Genomic DNA, 24,414 nt, shown 5'->3' with positions numbered 1-24,414 from the left:
TGGTGGCCAACGGTAGCTTTTGTCACTCAATAGGAGGAAACTGTACAATGACGCTGACCTGACCTCTGCATGTGTGTATTTACATCTGGATGGGATGTTAACACACACACACACACACACACACACCCACCCACCCACACACACACACATCCTCTGAGAAACAAACTGATATTTTTAGATGATGATTTACATGGAGCTCAGAGTGTTTTCTTCTTCCTCTGGTGTTTTCTACTTTAATATTTCACAGGAAGAAGAAAGTAACGACCTACACATGTACATCTGTCTCTGTGTCTGTCTCTGTGTCTGTCTCTGTGTCTGTGTCTCTGTGTCTGTGTCTGTAGTTATAAATGCAGGAATGAGGAAGTTTTATCTGCAGGCCAACGATGAGCAGGATTTGGTGGAATGGATCAGTGTTCTCAACAACGCCACCAAGATTACAGTGAGCCTCACACACACACACACACACACACACACACACACACACACACACACACACACACTGATGGATCAATAGGTGACCCTGTTTCTCCTGTTGTTGTAGGCCGCTCTGTCTTCTGCCTCAGGCCACAGCAGATGGAAAATTACCCATCAGGCCAGAGAGACTTTTCAGCTGAGGCTTAGCAGAGTGTGAGGGGACAGAGAGGAAGAGGACACACAGGGTTTATATTCACGTGTAGCTGCAGGGGTCTGACATCGTGTCTCTGCTCCTTACTCAGGAACTACGATGCTCATTTTCACGTTCATATTTTAGTTCTGGGTTCGGACTTTAATGTTAAAAAAACCCACTTAACCTCACCCTCTGTCTCATAGGCTCTGTTTTAGCACTTGTCTTTTAAGTCCTCCTCCTTAAAAAGTCCAGTCTGCTCTGATTGGTCGGTGTCCGCATCTGCGCTATAGCGTCTTTGCACTTTGGTCCCAAGTCAATGCCAAACCTCTAAAACCATGTCAGTATTTGCTTTTCTCCAGTACCATAAGTACCAAGGATGCAATTCCCCGGACCTGACGGGGCGGCACAGACGCCCACATGTGTTCTAGTCTGCCATTAAATGCCAAAGGAAGAAGAAGAACGCCGACCAGCACGTAGAACAACAACACGTGGAAGATGGGAAGTGAAGAAGTGCAGCTGCGACTCGTAGAAGAGGAAAGCGCTTTTCCTGAGGCAGCGTGTTTTGTAATTTCTTGCAATGAGAGCGCTTCTTATTTAAACTATTTTTTTTCTGGTCACTGAGAGTTGAAACAAGTGCGACTCCCTGATGTGGTGTTAAAGGATGCAGCTGATAGTTTACATTTTTATGCCACGGCATCGATGACAGCCGTAGCTGTAGACATAATGTTTTCAGGTTGTCCGTCAGTCTCATTCTTGTGGAAACGATATCTCAAGAAAGCCATGGCGCAAACGTCCCCTTAGAGTCAAGGATGAGCTGATTAGAATTTGTTGGTCAAATGTCATGGTCAGTGTGACCTTGCATCTGTCTCATCCTTGTGAATGCACTTTCTTAAAAAGGCCTTGAGAAAATGTCCTCAAATTTGGCACAGACGTCTGCTTCGAGTCAAGAATGAACTGATCAGAATTTTGTGGTCAGAGGTCACTGTGAGCTCATTCGTCGCATTCTCATTAACAAAATATCTCAACAACACCTTGAGGTAATTTACTCAAATTTGGCACAAACGTCCATTTGAACTTAACAATCAACTGACTTAGATTTTGGGGGTCAAAGGTCACGGTCAGTGTGACCTTGTAAACGTCTCATCCTAGTGAATGCGTTTTCTCAAAAAGCCCTTGAGGAAATTGACCTCATCTGTCGCATTCTCGCAAACACAGTATCTCAAGAACACCTTGAGGTAATATACTAAAATTTGGCACAAATGTCCACTTGGACTTAAGGATGAAGTGATTCGAATTTGGTGGTCAAAGGTCAGTGTGACCTCAAAAAACATGCCTTTGGCCACAACTGAAGAATTCACATGGTAATTATGACAAAATGTCACGCAGAGATCTAATCGGATAGAAAGATGAAGTGATGACATTTTATATCCAAAAGGTCAAAGATCACATTCCAGTTCTTACCGTAAAACAAATTCCATGAAAAGATCCAAACCAACAGTGAATGTGTCTCCCAACAAGTGTTGTGTGTATCTGCAGCCTGATTGCCATTCAGCTCCACTATTGTTATAAACTACTATCACACATCAAATGTGCAGATTTTGGAAGCCAAACAGGAGATGAAAGACTCCTCCTGAGAAGAAAAGACAGTTTAAACCTTAAACTCTTAAAAGCCTGTGTGTGTGAGCCGAGAGCTTCACAGACAGGACGGCTGTTAATCTCTTGTTGTGTGTTTAGGTGCCAAAGCCAGGCGAGGGCCAAACAACCGCCCACGCAGAGACGCCACAGGAAGTACTGGGAGCCATGAAACAGCTCTCCTACAAGATGGAAATCATAGGAGGAGTCCCTATCGTCACCGCCACACAGGTAACACACACACACACACACACACACACACACACACACACACTGTTGTATTAGCAGCTGTTAGCAGCAGCTCTGCAGGTCCAGTCCTGTCAGTGTTGGTATGCAGCCACAAACACGTGACCCGACACGCCACAGCACAGACGAGTGACGGCTGGTCGGAATTTTATGACCAAAAGGCTTAAAAAATGTAAAACTTAACACCCACACTCTGCTGCTGCAAAACTGAAAACACAGAAACACCAGGGAGCCTGTTAAGAGCCAGTGGGGAACCTGATTCTGTCTTTTTACTTTATACTTGCTCCTACCTGTTGGTAAAATGTAGGTGAACCTAACTCACTCTAATGACACACATATATACTACTGAGCTTGTACTCAACTGCAGTGCTTCAGTCAGAATAACATGATTTGTCCAAAAATCATCTTAAATCTGGGTAAAAATGATCTTGAAAACGCCTTAAAAAGCAATTAAATGACAGTTCAGATGTTTTGATGTGAGGTCGTATGAGGTTCTTCTCCACAATCAGTGTGTTACCTACACTAGATGTCAGTCAGCACGCCCCCAGTTTGGAGACTGGGGTTCGACGTTGAAGCCCAGTGATGTCCTTCTGTAGACGGGTCAGAAACAAAATGTATTTTAGCCACCTTAAACAATCCAACCCAGTTCAAGTGTACAGTAAATTTAAAATATTTTCACTACCTTTCCTACGGGGAACCTGCTGAAAGCTTTAGGTCCCCATTTACGCTCTCGTCAAAGCCACCAAACTCCACTGGCAAAAACAGTAATTTTACCTCACTGAACACAGGAGCTGCTGGTCTACTGCTGCCTCCATCAGTCAGTCAGTTTGTGTAATTGTGTGACTTGGTGAATCTGAATTAACCCTTTAAAAGTCAGAAAATAACACAAACAAACTAACTGAACGAGGCAGCAGTAGACCAGCAGCTCATGTGTTCAGCGATGTTAAATGACTGGTTTTCTCAATGGAGTCTGGCTCAGAAGAGAGCAAAATAACAGTGTCATTTTCCCACTGGAAATCAGTTTCTGACATTAAGGTAAGGCAGTGAAAATATTCTCAATATAGCGTAAACTTAAACTGATATTTTTTTAGATGGGGCTTTTTTTAGTTTTGTTGCTGACCCGTCCACAGCAGGACGTTGTCTAGCTTCCATATCGGCGACTACAGGTAACACACTGATAAGTACCTCATAAAACCCCACTTCAAACAACCTGAACTATCCCTGAAATTTAAGCACCTGATACCTGTAGCCATCCTGTAAATGTCCTCCAGTGATGTCACTTTATTAAGTACATGGTTGAGTTGCATTGTGGGTAATTTAGGATGTAATGCGCAGAATTAAAAGAGATGTACTCGACGACTTCTGCGTTGATTTTGCTTGTTTTTTTGTGTCCACTGTGAGTTCAGTCATTTTCGGGAACTGTTTTGAGGCTTAACGTACGCTGATGTTGCTGTGTATCAGCTGTTTGCCAACATGTTAGACACATCAGATGTTTTGATTTCTGAATATAAACAATGCTGTTTTTGCGTGTGTGTTTTAGGAGCAGGGGGAGGGGCAGAGCGAGGCGGAGCGCGGAGGTTTGAAGCGGGGTCAGAATCAGCTGCCCTACTTCCTGTCCAGAGGAGCCCAGGACCAGGCCGTCATCAAGGACGGATACTGTGTCAAACAGGGAGCTCTGGTGAGAACACACACACACACACACACACACACACACACTTTCCATCTTCTACAAACTGACAACTGACGTAAAACCTTCAGCCAGACATTTAGGATTTGTAATGCCTCCACGCTGGCGACATGGCCAAGGCGTTATGTTCTTGGGTCTGTCCGTCAGTCTGTCTCCGTCTGACTGTCCCATTCTTGTGAGCTCAGTATCTTCTTAAATTTAAAGGGCTACCTCTCCCACTGCCAACTCTTTATCCCAAAACAAGAGGACATACATTGAAGTGTCCAAATCAGTGGAGCAGATGAAAGTGTTAGTGCTTCATACATTGATAAGACTTAACTCAATCACCTCAAGTCTCCCAAAAAATTCATCACAATGGGAAATGTCAGGTTATTTTTACACATTAAAAACATATAATCACGAAATAAATGCTGCATAGATCATTGTAGATGAAGCTGCAACCTTGGTCAGTCACTTCCAGCATCAGACACTGATGACTTCAGCGTGATTCGTGGCCGGTTGCCGTTATTTTTTAATGGCACCCGGTGGCGTCAGGGAGAAACGTGGCGGGACAACAACATAAGTTAATGGGGCGAAAGTCCAAGTAGGGCGTGTTTTAGTGGTGGTGGATGGGTCCAGCAACCACTGACTTTCACTCGGGAGGCCGGTGTTCACTTCCTGTAAGACTGTAAAGCCAAACCTGTTCTTTTTTCCTAAACCCAGCCACGTGTGTGTTGTTAAAGGAAAGAAAACATCAATTGGTGGCGTTGTGCTGACGTAGTGCTTTTATTCTGAAAGAGACTGTATCAAACTGTACATTTCCTGTGAAAACAGAAGTGTAGTTTGAAAACAGACAATGCATGTAACAGGCTGAAGTTGACACGGCGTCCCAGAACGTCAACAACCAACACACCCAGGGTACCTTGGACGTCATATGTGGACGTGGAAAGTCCATGACCAAACGTGGACATGTGACGAGGTCAAAGTGGGAATGTGTTGAATAAAAAAAGTCATGTGACTCTGAAAATACTGCTGACATTTTTTCAAATTTTACAAAAACATCACAGAGTGTCAAACTGCTGTTCCCCCCGATGGTCAGACATATGACCGGTCACAGCATGTCAACCTGAGGACGTCCTGCAGACCTGAGGGTTCCTCCATCTTGTTTCCACCCATTTATCAGTGCTGTGGTAAATTTAGTTTCATCCTCAAGTCTGTGGTGATTCGTTCACTCCAAAATAGTTCTTTGTCGGCTGTGGTGATGTGGTCGCCTGCTGACATCAGTCTGATCAGCTGTACAGATTACTGCTGACTGTCAGCTGAGCCGTCTGGAGTTTTTAAAGTGAAAGGACACGTTCAGATGCTCAGTGGTGTCTTATTCTCCATCACTGCAGCAGCAGGAAGCAGGAAGCTGCTGCATTGGCTTGGCTACAAGTAACAGTGTGTTGAAAGGACAAAACAGCAGCATGGAATTGTGCCAATACATCCCCTTAAATCTGACACGCTGGAGCTTTAACTTGAACCTGTGCAGATGATTTTCTTCCAAGTAACTTTTTGAGTAAAATCATGCAGCCGCCACAGGACTTACTTAATGTGTTACGCGAACAGATACATTGCTACACTAATGGCTCTGCTCCTCTTCCTCAGATGAAGAACTGGAAGAGGAGGTACTTCATGCTGGATGAAAACGCTGTCAGCTACTACAAATCTGACCTGGTGAGAAAATGTGTCTGTTCCTTATTTGAGTGAACTGATCCTTTAAGAAGAGTCAGGTTACAGCAGAGAGCAGGCTGTGGACGGGTTAGCGCGTGTGAGCGCGCACACACACACACACACACACACACACACACACACACACACACACACACACAGAGTTTACTAGAACTTGTATATGTGTGTGTGTGTGTGTGTGTGTGCGTGTGTGTGTGTGTGTGTGTGTGCGCGTGTGTGCAGCAAGGCTTGCTTTGCCCTTAGTCAGTCGTGTCTCAACATGCAGCGGCATGCGTCCTGAATTCCTCCACATATGATCCACGTGTGGACAGATTAGCAAGTCCCAACCGCAGCCTGACTGCACAGACATGGACACACCCAGTGAGTGTGTGTGTGTGTGTGTGTGTGTGTGTGTGTGTGTGTGTGTGTGTGAGATCATGTCTCTGTATTTTCCACTGTAAGTATTAAAGCAGTCATGCGCGGGTGTCGTAATGAGTGTTAAAAAGCGTCACCTCTTGGATCAGAAACAAGTCAGAGAGAATCAGACGTGTGAGCTGCTGCTGGTTTCAGACAGATGTCTCCTCACTGTAAACTCCCACCTGATGTTTTTCTTTAACCTCCTCCGTGGCATCAGGGCTCTTTATGGGGGAATAGCAGGTCAACAGCGGCGGTTTACATCATCTGAAAAATGAGCTTGAAATGCAGCTCAGCGCTGTGTCAAGTTTTTCTCCTCATAAATCTGTGTTAAATGTTTTTTGGTTCGACGCCTGTTCAAACTTGTGAAGTTTAGAGTGTGTAGGAGCTTTGAACATTTATAATGGAAGTATTTGACGGCCATTCTCAAGCTGAAAACACACCAGCGTGCTGCAGCTCATCAACAGACACGCAAAGTTCTTATTACTTTTACCGACAGATTTGTACTTTCTCCACCTCTGCATTAGCTTACAATCATGTGTGGCAATATCTTTTTGGCCGTTGTCTTTGTAATCACGGGATTGGGGGACGTTTCGCTCGGGATATTCCTCAACCTCATTGACAAGTCTCTCCTCATTCATTCTTCGTCACACACGAGACACTGTAGCAGCACTAGAGTTCTCTTTATACAACTATGGTGAGGAGAGGAGTCGAGCTGCTACGGGAGCCTGTATGTACAAGCAGAGAGCAAGAAGGAGAAAAACGTATTTAATTCTGGGGGCGGAGAGGCTGAAAATAGGACAGTGCCGCAGTCAGTGCGTCCAGGAGTGCCAACACGCATCTAGCCGTGGCCGTTGTGGTGTTGAACATTGACAGTAATATGATTTTTGTGTTGAAACCGTTTGTTACACAGATTTTGCGCTAAATTTAAGCATCCTTTACACCTTGAGACTGAATTAAGAAATCCAAAAATGTATTGACTCTAGTTTTAAAACTCAGCCCGCTCTGAAAGACAGTAAAGACGCCGGCGTTCCTGCGGAGTGGGAGAGGTCAAAGATCTCCATGATGTTGCTCAACATGCAAAACGTGGACGGGGTTCTCTAAAGTTCAGGAGCTATATTCTAGTATGCCGATACTTTTTCTCCAATTAATCTGTATACCTCCATCAGGCTTCAGGAATGGATGTGATCACAGCCGACCTCTGACTCATCTGCAGACCGTTGGTTTGGTCCTTTATCTCACAGGAGAACGTGATGACGGTACAGAGTGTCTCACAGAAGGTCTCCTGTTGACAAAATAAAAATCAAACATGCAGTCAGGAAACATGTCGCACAGGAGATGAGACGAGTGGTGCAGATTTTAAACATCCCTCCGTGTGGTTATGTTGTGAAGTGTGTGTGTGTTATTGTTCCCTGTGTTGGTGCCTGCAGGACAGGGAGGCGCTGAGAGCCATCCCGCTGAAGGAGATTCACAAAGTCCAGGAGTGCAAACAGAGGTCAGTGAGCTTCATGTCAGCAGGTGGACGCGAGCTGCCGTCCATCGCAGGTCGTTAAAAACTGCTGTTGTCTCTGTCTGTGTGCAGCGAGCTGATGATGAGGGACAACCTGTTCGAAATGGTCACCAGCTCCAGAACCTTCTACATACAGGTGATTTCTCATCTCAAGTCAGATCCTGATCTCTGATCCCCTCACGTGTCCTCCAGCAGGTTGACATTTGTGTTCTTGAGTAAAAGCTGGCAGTCTTCTTCTACAACACCATCAACATTTCAGACTTTAGCCTTTTATTTGAACTAACTCAATAAATTACGGTCAAGTTCAGAGACAGAAGACTTGTTTTTTTGCTCACACACAAATCATTGGTTTCCGGATTAATGGACATTCGGTGTGATTTTTTGCATTAAGAAATATTTATTTTTGTCCTGGCTGGGGTTCCTGTTAGCCTGTTGGCCCGTCAGGCCTGTGCAGTCGTAGAGGAAACACAGAGCACTTCCTCATTTCAATCAGCAGAGACCAGGTGAATGAAATAAAGACGAGTGTTTAATACAGACTGGAGGTGACAGATGATGTGATGAATATGATGACAGAACAATATCTCAAGAAAATCTTAAATTTCACACAACCATCATTTGGACTGAACAATAAATTGATTAGAATCTGTATTCGAAGGTCAAAGGTCACTGTGACCTCAGTTTCTGGCCATAACTCCAGAATTCATACACAAATGTTACAAATTTCCACACAAATGTCTAACAGGATAAGGTCAAAAGGTCAAAGGTCAGCTTGACTGTGACATCATCATGTTTTAACATCATATCTCAGGAACAGAAGGGGAGACATTTGGTCAGATACTGAATTGGTGACTCTAATCTTGAAACTGTGCTGATTGTATAGATCTTCTGTGTGTGAAGCATCCATGTTTTCACTGACATGGATGGAGACTGTCAGAGACACTGGACTGGTGGGCGGAGTCACACCACAGGGCGGTGGTTCTAGTTTGCTAGAGGAAGTTAACGTATATTTTAACTCATGAAGTCAGTGCGTTACGAGCCCTGCAGACGTAAAACCACTGTCTGTATTTATAAATAACTTCTTTACCACCCCAGATCAGATGTGCCACTAAAAAATGATACATGACCATGTTCTCTCCCTCTGTGTGTGTGTGTGTGTGTGTGTGTGTGTGTGTGTGTGTGTATATGTGTGTCAGGCTGACAGTCCAGAGGACATGCACAGCTGGATTAAGGCCATCTCAGGAGCGATCGTGGCTCAGCGCGGCCCCGGGCGCTCCGCTAACATTGTAAGTGTCCCGTCAGACTCAAAGGACTCACTTAAAACATTTGGTAACGTCACATTTAAACGAGCTCACTCGCCAAAATAAGACACAGAAAACACACATTATTTTTAGCAACACTTGTGGTGTTGAAATAGAAGAAATCTGAACCTGGATTAAGAGATTTTTAAAGCAAAAAACTTTTAACAAGATAGAGGTTTATATTTTTCGTGCTGTTAGAACATGAGCATCTTTATTTGTATTTACATTCAGTAAAGACAGGAACATCTCAGAGGAGCAGAGTACAGCTCACAGACTGTCACAAAGATCATATTAAGATCAACACTTTACTTTATAAGTTTGTAAAAACCTTTCCTGCAGTTGGTCTGTAAGACACTTTAAACTTATTTGGGTCCCATCACTCCTCATGATGAAGGAGCTGCATGTTGTTTATGCCTGATCTTGTGAAGTGGCGCCATCGTGTGGCAGAAAGAGTTACTGCAGCAGACAAACAGCTTACTGAGGTTTAAATTATCATCATCAAACATATTTATTTTCATGTATTCAGAGAAAAACAAACCCCAGATAGTCAACTTCAGTCTCATCTTATTTGTATCCCCTGATAGGAATTTAATATTTTACAGATTTGGTCCATGTTTGATGATTTTCTTCCCTTTTTTTTTTTTAGGAGTTTCACAACTCGATGATGATGAAGGTTGAAATGTGTTCTCACACACAAAAAAAGTGTTTTTGCTGCACAAACTGTCGAAACACCTTACTCTCTGTGTTTTTATGTCTGTTTATTCTCTCTCTCTCTCTCTCACACACACACACACACACACACATGCACACACAGATCTAGATCTCGTGATCTTTCTCGGCTCTAACTCTCCCTCAGTCTTTTCTCTCTGTTTGAAGAGTTTCCTTCCAAAACCACACAAATAACCACCAAAAGAAAAGAGTTAGAAGATTGATCAGCTGACGGGGGAATCAGGGCTGCACAGTGAATCGAATGTCCATCATAATTTTGGCTTCCCACACTTAACTGAACACAATCAATGGTGATATTGATGTTAAAACGCGTGCTCTGCTCATATGAAATGGCGCACTTCCTAATTTAACAGCCATGGCAGCTGTGATGCCGCTGAGCGTGCATCCTGCAGCAGCAGCCTGTTAAATGTTTCCTGAATGTTGCAGCTGCACTTCAGAGAAGAAGAGTGATGTACAACAGAGAGCAGACGGGTCAAACAGAACATGTGGAGCAAGGTGAAGATCATCAGATCATCTTTGGTTTGGGAGTATTTTAAATTTAGAGTTCAGGAAACAAAAACAACATACTGAGAAAACACAAACTGCAGTACAGTGAACACATGAAGATCGAGAAGGACAGCGACGCCAACATCGCCTCACTAAATCTCTGTCGTTGTCCAGCGTCAACTCAGACCTCCATAAGAGCAACGCTGTACAGTGCTTCACCGTATCCACTCAGCTCTCCAAGACAGACTGAAATAATTGATGCAGTGGCACTCCATCTGGTCAAAGATATGTGTCCAATAAACACTTTTATTTACACAAAAACCACACTAGGAACAAAGCTGTAATCAAGGAACACAGAGAACAACACAGACAGACTGGCAAAAGAAAAGGGGAGCACGAAGACAAATGCACAAGGAGAGCAGGCAGATAACGAGGGACCGATGAAACAAATCAGGGTGGGGCAGACGAGTGGTGCTTCTCAAAGTCAAGGAAGGATCCTTAAGGGCTCATTTATGCTCCCTTTATGTACGAAAATGTATACGTCCGTTTCAAACGATGTTACCGTCACTGCCCACATACTTCCATGCGTCCTTTACGTTGGCATGGATGTTAACCAATATATCCACCAGGGGGCAGCCCAGAGTCAAAGGTTTATGACAACAACAAACTCAAAAACAAACATGGCGACTGTGGAGGAGATATTGATAATGTACCTCTTGCATAAAAGACAAAAACAGAGGCAGCGTTGTAGGAGGAGGCGGTCGGTGAGGCCGTTAAATACATCACGACTGGAGGACGCAGGTAATGCACGAATGCACCGACCAACGCCTCCTACAACGCTGCCTCTGTTTTTGTCTTTTATGCAAGAGGTACATTATCAATATCTCCTCCACAGTCGCCATGTTTGGTTTTGAGCTTGTTGTTGTCATAAACTTTTGATGAAAGGAATGGATGAAAGGAAACCATGCAAGGAGAGAGAGAGGAAATATGTTTCCAGAGAAATGAGGAGTTGTTTCCTCTGAAGTGTCTGAAGATCACAGCTGTATCAGCTCACGTCTCACTTCTCTAAAGGCATATTTCCTTGTTTCTTTCCGTGCATCTCTCCCCTGCGTCTTATGACGGCAGAGCTAAGACATAAGGAAGAGACGGAGGTGAGGGAGATTAACATTGAGATTAACCCAAGGAAAGATCCTTAAACGGCTGAATTTCAAGGAATTTATAGGTGCATTCCAATCCATGTCTCCTAAATTGCATTCACGTTTCCCCCACTTACATCTTTTCATGGTGAGGAGAGAGGAAACAAGAAAACATGTTTCTGGAGAAATGACGAGTTGTTTCCTCTGAAGTGTCACGTGAAGCAACGGCTGATAACAGCTGGATCAGCTCACGTCTCATTTCTCTAAGGGCATATTTCCTTGTTTCTTTCCGTGCATCTCATCCTTGCATCTCTGCCCTGCGTCTTATGAGGGCAGAGCTAAGACATCAGGAAGAGACAGAAGTGAGGGAAACATGGATGCGAGATCAGTCGTTGAGATTATGGAAAGATTCTGCATTCCAATCCATGTCTCCTAAATTGCATTCACGTTTCCCTCACTCGTCTTTTCATGGCGAGGAGAGAGGAAACAAGGAAATATGTTTCTGGAGAAAAGAGGAGTGGTTTCCTCTGAAGCATCACGCAGCAGCTGATCACAGCTGGATCAGCTGTCAGTCTGCTTTAACAGCTGGTTGTATCTGCACACAAGTGCACCGTGCTGATATTAATAAAGACACAGTTCCCAGTGTCAGAGCAGCAGTTTTCTCTGTCTGACAAACACAATGAAGAACAACCTGCTCTCTGCATTAGCACCATCATGACCTGGCTCTAAAGCCATGACAAAAAGAAGGAGAGGCAGTCTGAAGGCAAAATTATGAATAATTTATTTACAAAGACAGAATCATTGTAAAACCAGGAAACCAGCTAACGTAATGATGAGATGCGTTCATCAGTAGAATCACTGGTGAAGGTGTCCAGTCAATAGATATCAAATTGGGGGGCATGTCAGCCGATTAAAGACTTCCCAGAAGGCTGCTCTTGTGTGTCCTCGCCCATCACTCCTCAGAGATTTCTCCTTGCTTCTCTCTTCTAAACTCCTCGGAGCTTGTTTAAGGAACTGGGACGTCCTTCAGGATGGCAGGTCTCAATCAATGTCCAGGTCAAGAGGACGGAGGACAGAGGAGTAAAGGAGGGATATTGGGATGGTTCCCATGTCACTGAATCCTGCAAAGGACTGTCCCGATGTCAGGGATCCTTCAAATTCAACCGAGGACCAAGTCCTTTCTCTAGAGAATTTTCAAGGATGCACGTGTGTATCCTCAGGAGGCATGAAGTGCCCACATTCTGTTTTGTGTACGGCTTGCCAGAATAGAAGGCGGGGCCTCTTTGCTAGCCTGTTCCAGTGTGTGCTCACCGAAAACTAGGACTGAGTCTTGCCTAGCCTTTGTAGGACCAGACTTGGAAGGACCCATCCTACCAAGGAAGCATCCTCGACTTTGAGAAGCACCGTCTCACTAAGGTGGGAGAACACACAAAGACATTAAATAAGACCAATCGTGACAAGAGGACTGAACAGGAAGTAGTCTATACAGAAAGCGCAGACTGGAGCCCAGGATCATGAAACATCAGCAGGGATGTAACAGTGTGACAGTGAAAGCTGCAGATTAAACATGAATGTGCAATAGAAACATTTTGTCCCTAGAATCAATGAATAATCATGATAAATGATTGTGATCTTGATAGTGATCAAAACCATGATAATAAACATTTCAGCAATAATCGTGCAGCCCTGGTGGAAACCCGTTCTCTCTCTCTCGGATAGATTTACTATAAATAAAATTTGGTGGAAGGTTTTTGTTCTTGTAACAAAGTAGTTTTTCTGAGTGGATTCAGGACATTTTAAAGGACGTCTCAGCATTTTAAGACGATTTCACAGCTCATACTCTCACTCTAAAGTCAAGCTTTGTGCCGTCACCATTGATGGGATGGTGCGAGTCCCTCCGTGGGCGGACAGGCGGACATGTGGTGTTTTGGAAAGGAGCTCTTCACATGACTGTAACTGAGCTGTGCTGTAAACTGTTGTTTTCAGATCCGTCAGGCCAGACGGCTGTCCAGCCCTTGTATACAGAGGTATACGCCATTCTGCAGTGGTGAATGCAGCACGTATGTGACCCCATGCCCTCCCCGCCCCCACATTAACCCTCGCCACCAGCCTCCCCTTACTGAGCACCTACCCTGCGCACTACAGGAGTTCTCTGGTTCTGAGTCCGGCCGATCCACACTGAAAGCGTTTAGAGAGTGTGGTGTAGCTTAGCGGTAGCCAGCAGCAGTTCTTTGGAGCTGTGAGTCCTGATAGTCGTTAGCTCGTCATTTGTAGTTTTACCCTCCAACAACTTTATCGTCCACTCCATAAATCCACCAGCAAACCGCCCAGCTCCCAGGTCGTCCATCCCTAGGATTGTATTTGCATTATTTTGCTGTTATATTATCAGTGCATCAGCGGCATGAAATAGTCTCAAAATCATAATAATATAATTTATCGCAGTTATTTCTGGGACAATATATCGTCCAACTAAAGTAGCTATGGTGACCAACCTAGCTGTCAGTTAGCTTGGTGAAGTCAGGTTGGTGCCGTCCGCTTAGCTCCCCAGGCAGCCTGTTCTCATGCACTGTTTGAATGTTTTCCTGTGTACAGTAATGCACCAAAATTCTTCTATACCCCACGTAATTATGAGCCAGTAATTCGTGCATTACCTGCGTATTATGGACGGCTGCAATCACTTGACAAATGCACTGAGGAGAGTAAAGAAGGAAGTGGTCCTGAGGAGTTCAGTAAGGAGGCAGGTTGGGTCACAAAGCACAGGACTGTCTCCAGGAGACACCGTGTTCAAAACCGTGTGATGCATGAACTTCAAGTCATTTTAAGGTATGTCGTCACCATGTTTCTTTTCCGTAAAATTAATTGCCTAAACCTAAAGTTGCCCAACCAAGTCTCCAACTACAGTAACTTTACTTGCCCAGACCTAACCACGGTAACATAAAAGACATAACATCATAAACAGGGTGCAAATTTGAAGGATATTATACGAACTGTTGTATGACGTTACGTTTCTTCAGGAGCTGCTGCAGGCAGATAGCTGAGAAGTTTACCGAGGAAGAAATCAGTGTGGATTGGACGGCAGGACGCTTACACGTCACTCACATCTCGGTCTTGTCCCAGTCCAACTGAGGCCTTTGTTTTTACATCCAGAATGAACCCTGTAGTGTTTGTCCATCTTAAAGCTGCTGTTGTCCGTACAGTTTGAACAGAACAGCCCTTTAAAGTCCCAGCTGGAGTCTGTAGCAACAGCAGGGAGATAGTTTGCAGATTTGGGTGAATCATATTTGAAACGTGAAGGTTTGTGAGTGCTGCATGAAAAATTCCTGGTTATTTGAAGTCTAGATAGTTGACCCGAGCTCTTTGGCAGATTCGCTGGCTCAACTCTGCTCATCCTGTCATGCCTGAAGACTGTTTGTTGGCAGCATCCTCATCCTCCATCACAGCCCGTCCCACCCATGCATCACTGTCATCTCATTGACTCGCCATCGCCACACACTGGTCCGCAGACACGCCAGCTTCTCACCATTTTTTTTACATGTTTCATATTGGCAGCAGACGTAGAAGCCATCCATCCATCCACACGTCAACCTTCACTTCTCATTGTCGTCACATGACCAATCATCTCTGAACTTTCTTTATGTGTCTTCTCTCTCCGTCTCTGTCTCAGCTGTTGATTCATGTTGTGTGTCATTTAATAACATTTACAGCGTTCCTGACTCCCGGCAAAACAAACAAATTCATCACAAGCTTCTTCTTTTTGTTTTTCCGCTAACCCTCTGTGTCTCTCTGTATTTCCTCTGCGTGTGTGTGTGTGTGCTTTCAGAGAGTGAGGTGTGACAGTGACGTACTAACCTTCCCTAAATGAGCCCCGCTGCCTACTTCCTGCCCCTCCCACCGCTGCTCATCGTCCAATCACCAAGCCCCACTGCCTCTCCGCTTCTTTAGCAACTGCTGTTCGATCCTGCCCTGCTCCCTGGCAACTGCAGCATCGCTCGCTCGTACGTGTTGCTTGTAACTGCATGAGCCCCTGTGTTACTGTCACGATTCACAGCTTTTCCTTTGGACGGATATTGTGTGACTCCGTATCTCAGCGATAAGCTGGCAGGTAAAATGTGATCGTAACTGGAATAATGAGCCAAAAAACAAACGCTGCACATGCCAGCACTGGGAATAATTTCCTTTAGGAGAGCTAGCACTCTGTGGCAGCCATATCCACCTTATTCCTCGCCCCTGTGACACCTTCAGCAAGTTTCTGGTGCTGAACCAGAACTGGCATTTCCAGAGGTAACAATAAGGTAACCGTATGCTAATTAACTAACATTTTATGTCGTAGAACAAAACATAAAAGTCTCCTCAGCTTGTGTTAACCACAGACTTTATTTCAGACATCTGACCAAAAACCCGTTGACTAACATGCTAACTCATGTCTGGTTTTGGGACTCATTTCTGGGGCGCCCCCAGGAATAAGGTGGATAGGAGGTCCTCAGTATCTTATATTATTATGTTTGATCTAAGTTAAGAAAGCTGTCAGAAACTTCCTGTAGTGACTCTGTGTTGACACTCAAACTGAGCAGTGAACTCACAGTTAATATTTCTGTGTCATGTTGTGATCTGGCTCCGGCTGCTGTCTTTACTTTCTCTACTAATGCAAGTGTTTGCTGAACTTAATACTGATCCATCAAACCTGATATGCATGTTGTTATTTTCTTTATACACCAAGAGCGAATGTCAATCAGTTCATCTAATTCTATCAGCTAAATGTTTCCTCGATCATCAGCAAACATAACTTCTTCTGTAATCTGAACGTCATCAGTGACAAAAGCTAAATGATTTCTGTTGGACCTAGTTACTCCAAACCTAACTCTGAACTGTCTGTCACTACAACTGGAAGTGCAGAAGAGTGTTTTCCAAAATATACAACTTAAAGTTGAACAAGTTTACCAGTGAAAATGGTGTTAAAGTTCCTTATTTTGACCTGCAGCTTAATGAGATGCTCTTGTCTTAAAGGTTCTGTCTGTAACTGTCCTTGTTATCAGTGACCCCTCGTGTCTCTGAGGCCGTTAGATTTACTGCAGTCAGCATCCTGTTGCTCACACTCTGAAGCTTAGAGCGAGCACCTGGACGTCAGCCAAAACAGTAACGAGACTGAATGATTGAGAGTCATGTTGAGAAAGGGCTGGAAAATAAATATCAATCGTATTTAGAGTAATGTTACTCTTTGTAATGTTCCTTTATTTCATTTGGAGCGTTTGGCTCCATGTTAATGAGGACATTATTGTGTGTAAGTTCCCTTTATCAGCTAACGTTACAAAGCAACCAACAGCAGATTAGGTGGTGAAGGAATTTCAATCAGGAGAGGCAGGTGAATTCAGTAAAGATGGTTGTTTAGCACAGATTGCAGATTAACTGATTGTAATGGATGGTCAACTAAGCAGCAGCAAGATAAATCCCCCCTTTGAGTCCTGACACTGGAGGTGGTGGTGGCTGATGACTGATGAGGCTGATGAATCTGCAAAGACTAGGCAGTGATGGGGAGCTGAAGGGTGCGCACAACGGCACCATGAAAGAACTACAGACAGAGAGAGAACCATATTTAAAGCAAGTAGCAGTAAGATGATAGGCTAACAGAGAAGGTGTGTCACTGTGCTATTGGTTGAGTATGATTGGCTGACAGAACAACTTAATGGCAAATAGGAAAGAAGTAAATTACAGACCCAAGCATGCAAAAGTATCGTCCTCCTGACTGAACTTTCGCCACAACTTCATTTGGCAAGATAGCCAACCGACACTCAAATAGTATTTTGCTAGCGATAATGTTAATGAGCAAGCACACTATGGTTAGCCAGCTAGCTGTTACTAAGCAACACTGCATTGATCTGGTGTTAAGTGCTTCATAAGATAAAATAAGATTTTGCTACGTTAGCAAGCTAGCAATTTGCTAGCTAAAAACACAGTATCGCAATATTGTTCACGTCAGTGCTTCTGCTAACATTGGGATTTTTTTTCCAGCACAGATGGGGAACTGAAATTATGATACAGGACAATGAATTTAATGGACTTACTGTTATCAGACACAAATGAGTCACCAATTAGATAGCTAGCGCAGCCCGTGGAACCTCCACCTCACGCCCTGCCTTAAAGACACTTCTTCCCTGGGAGGAGACTAGACAGAAGCTCAGACCTTAGCCACTGTAGCAACTCAAATTCAACCTGTAAAAACCCCAGCCCCACGGTTCACAGTGGGCTGGCGGGTCTAACCTGCGTTACAGCAGCAACAGAAAGTTTGCTGATGCGGAGGGGACTTGGGATGGTCGAGAGGGTGGTCTTGGACTAAACCTCACAGCACTCAGTCCTGCTCTGGCTGAATTTGCATTGCTACAGATGCAAACTAACTGTCCGTCTCCACCGGGCTGCTGCTGCAAAATGTATGTAACAGAAACACAGCGTGTGTGGACTCCTGTGTGTTGTGGTGGGCGATTGTCATTTGTTGGCGGTAGTGGACTTTATCTCTTAGCTAAAGTTAGCTGGCGTTGCCCACTGTAGAGGAGCTGAAGAGAGGCAAGGCGCTCAGAGTGCATATAACATCACATCCTTTGGATTTGGAGTCCTTCCCACAGAAATCAGTCCACAGACTGTTCGAGGCAACTGAGAAAGTTGGAGAAGGTCCCAAGTTGCATTACAACCTGTTCACCCATTGGCAATGAAATACAATTAATACATGAAAATGTTACACACAGAACCTTTACCAGAGTTTTTACCCTTTACTTTTTATTTTCTCCTCTCCTCACTCTGCCTCTCCATCCATCATCCATCCATTGAGTCATCGCTGTGCTCCACCATTCACCCATCCTTCATTCACTCTTCTGCCTCTCACCTCCTCTCCTCTTTCTCTCTCTCCAGGAGCGCAGTGAGCTCTCCTCTCCCTCCCCAGTATCCTACTCCACCTTCTACTACCCCTGCGACGAGGAGCCGCACCACCCACAGTCCTCCTCAGAGGGCCCTCAGCTTCACTCTGGACACGCACCACCAGGACAACTTCCTGGGCCTGCTCCCGTGGAGGCTGAGCGGCGTTCAGTCGGTGATGATGCCCCTGCCGCCGGCACGCTCACGCCTGTCGCTGCAGGAGACGGTGCAGTCTTCAAAGTAACAGAGCTGGACAAGTCACCGTGGAAACGGCGCAGCGAAATCGCCCGGCTGGGGTTAGTTGACGGCGGTGGCAAGGAGGAGCTGAACAGTCGCACCACTGAGAATTCTGACATGCAGATTACCCTGATTTGATGATGATGATGATGATGATGATTGACAATCTGTAAAGGACACACACACTTCAACATAAGCTCCTGAGTTGTTCTGTGTGCTTCACAAACTACCTGACTGACTCAATGATCCGTCTCCAAACTTCCTGGGACCATTGTTTTGTATGTGTGTGCACACGTGGAATCGGACCTCCTTCCTCTGCCGTGTTTTCCTTCACTTTTGTCTTCCCGGATTTTATTTACAAAGTGTTGCTTCTGGCAAACAGAATCCACATTGTCATGCGAAGAAAAAATAAATCTTAGATATTGTGCAGTGACGTTTTCACCGTGAGCCCTGCTCGTCGCACAGCGATGGGCTGGTTTCACGACTCGTGTAAGAAACAGACGAACCAAAGTTTGCAGTTGTGTTTTCTTTACAGATGTTGCTGTCAGAAACAGGAAGTGTCCGTTGTTTGTGTTGACCCTGCTGAGGGACTGACTAATCCAGCTTCTTCTCAGATAATTTTTTAAGACAATCCGCTTGATATTCTCTTCTGTAACTCTTTAATCCTAAATTTCCACTGGAGAACCTTTACCGTCTTCTCTCTCCTCTCCAGTAGAAAGGTCAAACTTGTTTCAGAGGTTCAAAGCTCAAATTCACTGAGGTGGCATTTATATGGATGTCTGCACTTTGTTTCCAGAGTCCTGGGAATGAAGAGCAACATACTTATTTTAGACATCATGCTGTCTTTGGAGGTAATTCATGGATTATAACATTATTATAAGCCAGGAGGTCACAGAATTTTTAACGCTGAGGGTTTAATGCTTAACATGCCCGAATAAGACAAACCATAATTTGTAAATTTCAGTGCAGTTGCTAGTAGTCTAATCATTGCCGTGCGTCACCTACAGATACAATATGTGGGTTTGTGAAAACATCGTATTTATGAAGTGTCGACGTTTCTGAAAAGAAAAACAGCTTTTCATTTAAAATTAGCAACATAATTTCAAAAACTTCCGTAAATCCGTAGAAGATTTGCATCAACTGAAGCGAAAAATTGAAATGAACCACAGCTGACAGAACACTTTGATCCGTGATTAGACGTTATGAGCTCCTCGCTGTATAAACCAGCAGAGAATCAGAGCTCAGCGCTAACAGTAAAACATTCAAATGTCTTTCAGTGTTTATGTTTAAAATACGAGATGAAACGACACAAAGCAGCGTTCGTAAAAAGGACTCACAGCTGTGGACTGAATCTCACCAGCGTCACTCCTCATGACACGGCTCCTCTGTGACTCCATCACATGTTGATGTGTTTGTGTTTTAGTTTAAAAATGAAACCCGACTCGTACTGTCCATCTGTAAATGTTGTTTTTGGACTCGGGAGCTGGATGAAACTCAGCAGCAATGTTCTGTCGTTTTGTTCTTGTTGGGTCCTCGGCTGCGAGGCGGCACTCCGTGTGGTTGTGGGTTTTCCTTTTTGTTCTTATGTCCTTTTAGTTTTGATGATGATTTTATGATTTACGCGATGAGATGCTTTTGGGGAAAAAAAATGTTCACATACATGTTGTTTACTGACTTTTGTAAAACAGGTGTGCATGGCTGCATGCACACACACACCCCTCCCCCTCCACTACTGTTCCCTGTTAAAGATAAGCTGGGTAAAGTGCCTGCAATGTTCTTTGTAAAGAGTTGATAAAAAAGGAGCTGTTCTGACCCTTTTTAGTGTGTATTTGAGTCTCAGACCATGTGCTCTGTTTATTAAAAGAAAAATGAAAATGATTTGAGCTGGGTTCAGGTGTGTTTCTTTGCCGACAGGTGGATGAGTTGCAGTAGCAGTTGGTCACATCGGATCCAAAAGCAAACGTTACTTCTCATTTCATATTTGTGGTTCATGGAGAAAAGTAACATGCAGCAGTAAAAGAAAAAAATATTCCGTATTTTTCTTATCATAAAAACAAACAGTGTCAGTCCGTCAGTACTTTCTGACTTCCTGTCTGTGGCACACACAGCTCCAAACCCATTGGTTTGCTTTCAATATGTAAATCTTTGTTTTTACTCTTAAAAAGGCTCAGTTATTTCCTTAAAGAAACTTTATGTGAAATACAGAGTGTATAAATTGTGTGCACACATTCCTGAACATAGAGGTGACAGAGCCAGCGGCTAGCAGCTAACGGTGCTAACTCCATAACCAGCACTTAACAACAGAAACAGTGCTGACAGAGCTCATTGTGTTAACCAGGGAGGGTGCTTTACTTTGTCGATGACACCGTCCTGATATCAGCAGTAACCGCCATGTGAGCAGAGTTCAGAGCAGCGGTGATGAGCGAGTCAGTGGGATACACACAGATTACAACACAGAGGGAGTGTGACTTAATTCTCTGCTCAGGGTGCCATTACTTCACTCTGTCTTTACACCGATAACAGTGGTTTGATGCTACGTTAAAGGAATACTCCACTAAATGATCATCTGTATAACAATGACTCACTTTCTTTAAAAAAAAAAAAAAAAAAAAAGATTAAAAAATATTTTGTTTTTCTGTCATGCCTTCATGGTGAACTGAGAACCCCACAAATGATTGCATGTTTTCTTTAAAAAGTTTTGGTGATTTTTTTTTTTTATTTTCAGGGGCTTTTTTGTTTTGTTTGGCAGTTTGTTTGTTCATTCCTTTAATTTTTTGGGTGATTTTCATCCTTCAAAATAAATTGACCTTTTTTTTTCTTTAAAATCTTTTACTTTTTTACTTCAGAAATTTTTTTTGTGAAAAAAATTTTTTGGACAATTTTCTTCTCTTCTTCTCTTTTTTTTTTTTTTTTTTTTTACTTTGAAAAATTTGGGCATTTTTTTTCCTTATTTGTTTTCCTTAAAAAATCTTAGCAATTTTTTACTTTTTAAAAATGTTCTACCTTTTTTTCTTTAAAAATGTTTAGCTTTTTTTTCAAACTTTTGGGAGACCTTTAAAGAAAATATGGCTGTAAAACTCACCAAAATTACACCACCCATCACAGCCAGAAACTGTAAAAAAGAAATTTAAAAATTGATTGTTGGATTTTTAAATTTCCAGTGATCCTTGAACACATCATGTTGGATGAATGCTTCCATCATGAAAAAAAAGATACGCAAATCTGAGATTAAAAAAGTTATGTTTCATCAAAATCACTTTCATCTACGTCTCATTTAAAATTAGTAACAGTTTAATATTTGCTTTTACATAATGAATATTAAATAACATCCATTCGAGAGCGCATGGATGATGATGACAGGTGGTTATGGGTTTAAGTCCCTCAGTGAGGAGCAGCTCTGTGTTCGTCCACCAGGTTTCACTCTTTCATAGTGTGGTAAATCTTCTCACATATTTCCTTGTTTCAGGCGCTTGGTCCTGATTTATGGCCGCAGGAAGTCCCCATTCTTCATGCTGTTCCTCATCGGGTGGAGGCTCTCCAAATAAACTCTGGTGAGGCGGCTGTTGGTCGTGAGGTCATGGTTTCTGGCCGCCGGCTGCGGAGCGTCGATCCCACAGCACTGTAACATGCTGCAGCCACGGCCCACACCTCCAGGAGTTATGTAAGAACATCATTGAGTGTGATGAAGACATTTATCTGAGCTGATGCACGGCGCTCCGTGCGTCAAACATTCAACAGTCTTTCTGTAGAGTTAATTTTATATCAAATCCAACAGCTTTGAAGCTGCTTTTCTTTCTTCCACACACACACACACTTCCTGTGCTCATGTATTTTGTGCTCAGTTTCTACATCATAATTTTTACTGTCATGATTATTGGTTTTATGCAGCAGCTTTAATCAGTTAGGAGGAAGATTATTTATTTGTGCTCAGAGAGAACACATGCTCCACAGTGGAACAATTAATCACAGAGCACAGGATCATTGTTTAACGGCTCTCTGTAGAGTTGCACTTTTGGCCACGCAGTCAGTGATCTTAGAGTCTGACCTGCTGGGTGTAAAACAGAGAACCTGCTTTTGTTTTCTATGAAAAGTGGCAGGTTCCTGTCAGTGAGCATGATGGAGAGGTGAGGCAGAGGGCAAATGAACTGTGGCCTCAGAGTAAATTGAGGTTTAGTAGCCAAACTACTACTAATGTGAAACTGTGAATGTCTCTATTTGGAGCCAGAGTTTGGTTTGTCCGTTCTGGGCTACCATAGAAACATGGCGGTGCAACATGGTAGATGGTACATAGATATAAACAGCTCGTTCTAAAGCCTCCTCCAGACTGTGAGATTTGATCAAGTTTAGTGTAGCTACACTGTGCGACATGGATCTCATAAACTTGGGTACGACGTTAAGTTTAATGCACAAGGATGCTTCTCCAACTGTGAAGCACTACATAGAGGGTCACATTAATAAAAATAATTAAGTTATTATTATCATTAATAGAATTAATAAAACGTCCGAAAAAATGTTGATAATATACGGAAAATATTTTCGAAAAAAAGTCCCAAAAAATATTGATTGCAAGTTCCAAAAAAGGTAATTAAATGTCTGAAAAATATTATTAAAATGGCGGGAAAAAATGTCATTCAAATGTGTGAAAAATGGAAATAAAATGTCCAAAAATTATGAATAAAATATGTCAAAAAATTTTTTTAAAAAAAGTCTGAAAATTTGTTGATTAAATGTCTAAAAAATATGATCAAAATGTCCAAAAATAACCTAAAGTTCTGTGGGCACTATATAGTACAGTGTGTGTGTTTGTGTGTGTGTTTGCTAGCTTCTAGATGTCTCACCTGGCAGCTGTAGCTCCGCCTCTATTTCCTTCCATGCTTCGTCCTTCTTTACGCGATCATGGTCAGAGCTGGAGGACACATCACGAGGCTTCACAAGGTTTTCCTCACATTTCTTTTAGCGCTTTAGTTTTGCCTCCATGGCGAGCTGCTGTCCGTCTGTTTGTTTGGGTCATTTTATGCTGCATTTCTATTGGTTGGTTAGAAGACGTAGGTGGTAACAGCAGTCACACTGTCAGAATTTTATCCCAGGCTGTCTTTGATCGCAGACTGAACGGCCATCCTTGAACTTCTCTCACTGTGCAGCGTAGGACCATCATTTTAGAGTCATGACTAAAAATGTCGCCAGGTTTCTTTACCGCTGGTCATCGTTCACCAGGGTCAGCCCAAAGTCGTGTGTGTGTGTACCCAGCTTAAGATAATGAAAACACAAGGATTCTTATTTTCAGGTGATTACACACTAAAGAAATAAACATTACTGTTATTTGTCAGTGTGTGTGTGTGTGTGTGTGTGTAGCCAGGATGCAAACGTCTAAACACTTCACTTCATTATGTAACATCTGTTCTCCTCCAGCTGTTACAGTCAGCGCAGTTAAAATATTGCTTCATATGGAGCACTGAGAGGAACTCCCCCAAACGTATTTATTCCTGAGGGTAACCGGCTGAGCGTAGAGGCACTGACGTCTCGTCCAGATGTTTCACAGAGCGCAGTTTGATATCAGGAGATTTCCAGGGTCAGTTCCTCAGAATCAAAGAGTGCGAGCTCCGTTTGAAATCTGCCATGTTGATCCATCACGCAGAAATATGTGAACGTTTTCCACGTGTGTTGTTTACAGACATGATGGATTTTCAGTTGTATGTTTTGAACATCGGCTCCACTTTTGTTTTTGCTGTTGAAAATCTGCAGCTGAAAATAAATCAAATGAAATGTGAAACATATTTTAGAGAGGCGGCAGTGACATCACATGATGTCACTGACTTCAGCTATAAAACACAGATGGGTTCCAC

At 43.4% G+C, this 24,414-nt stretch overlaps 1 protein-coding gene across 5 annotated transcripts in view; it reads left to right on the top strand.

Annotated features, from left to right (window-relative positions):
- plekha1b (pleckstrin homology domain containing, family A (phosphoinositide binding specific) member 1b) overlaps positions 1 to 20,449 on the top strand; it is a 29,310-nt gene extending 8,861 nt beyond the window's left edge. For 2 of the 5 annotated variants that reach the window (XM_049563357.1, XM_049563356.1), the window contains exons 5-13: positions 342 to 439; positions 2,342 to 2,470; positions 4,026 to 4,163; positions 5,799 to 5,867; positions 7,706 to 7,770; positions 7,858 to 7,921; positions 8,979 to 9,068; positions 9,730 to 9,756; positions 18,332 to 20,449. In XM_049563357.1, coding sequence (XP_049419314.1) covers positions 342 to 439; positions 2,342 to 2,470; positions 4,026 to 4,163; positions 5,799 to 5,867; positions 7,706 to 7,770; positions 7,858 to 7,921; positions 8,979 to 9,068; positions 9,730 to 9,756; positions 18,332 to 18,709 — 1,058 coding nt within the window. In that variant the 3' untranslated portion in view covers positions 18,710 to 20,449. Of the gene's footprint in view, positions 1 to 341; positions 440 to 2,341; positions 2,471 to 4,025; positions 4,164 to 5,798; positions 5,868 to 7,705; positions 7,771 to 7,857; positions 7,922 to 8,978; positions 9,069 to 9,729; positions 9,757 to 13,420; positions 13,495 to 15,254; positions 15,430 to 18,331 lie in introns of all 5 variants that reach the window. The other 3 variants (XR_007448138.1, XM_049563360.1, XM_049563358.1) reach the window with 3 other exon arrangements.
- The last annotated feature ends 3,965 nt before the right edge of the window (positions 20,450 to 24,414 follow it).

This window comes from Epinephelus fuscoguttatus, linkage group LG20 (genome assembly GCF_011397635.1).
Source record: "Epinephelus fuscoguttatus linkage group LG20, E.fuscoguttatus.final_Chr_v1".
Taxonomy (NCBI): Eukaryota; Metazoa; Chordata; class Actinopteri; order Perciformes; family Serranidae; genus Epinephelus; species Epinephelus fuscoguttatus.
The sequence above is the reverse complement of the archived record's forward strand: the minus strand, read 5'-3'. Positions and strand labels throughout refer to the sequence as shown.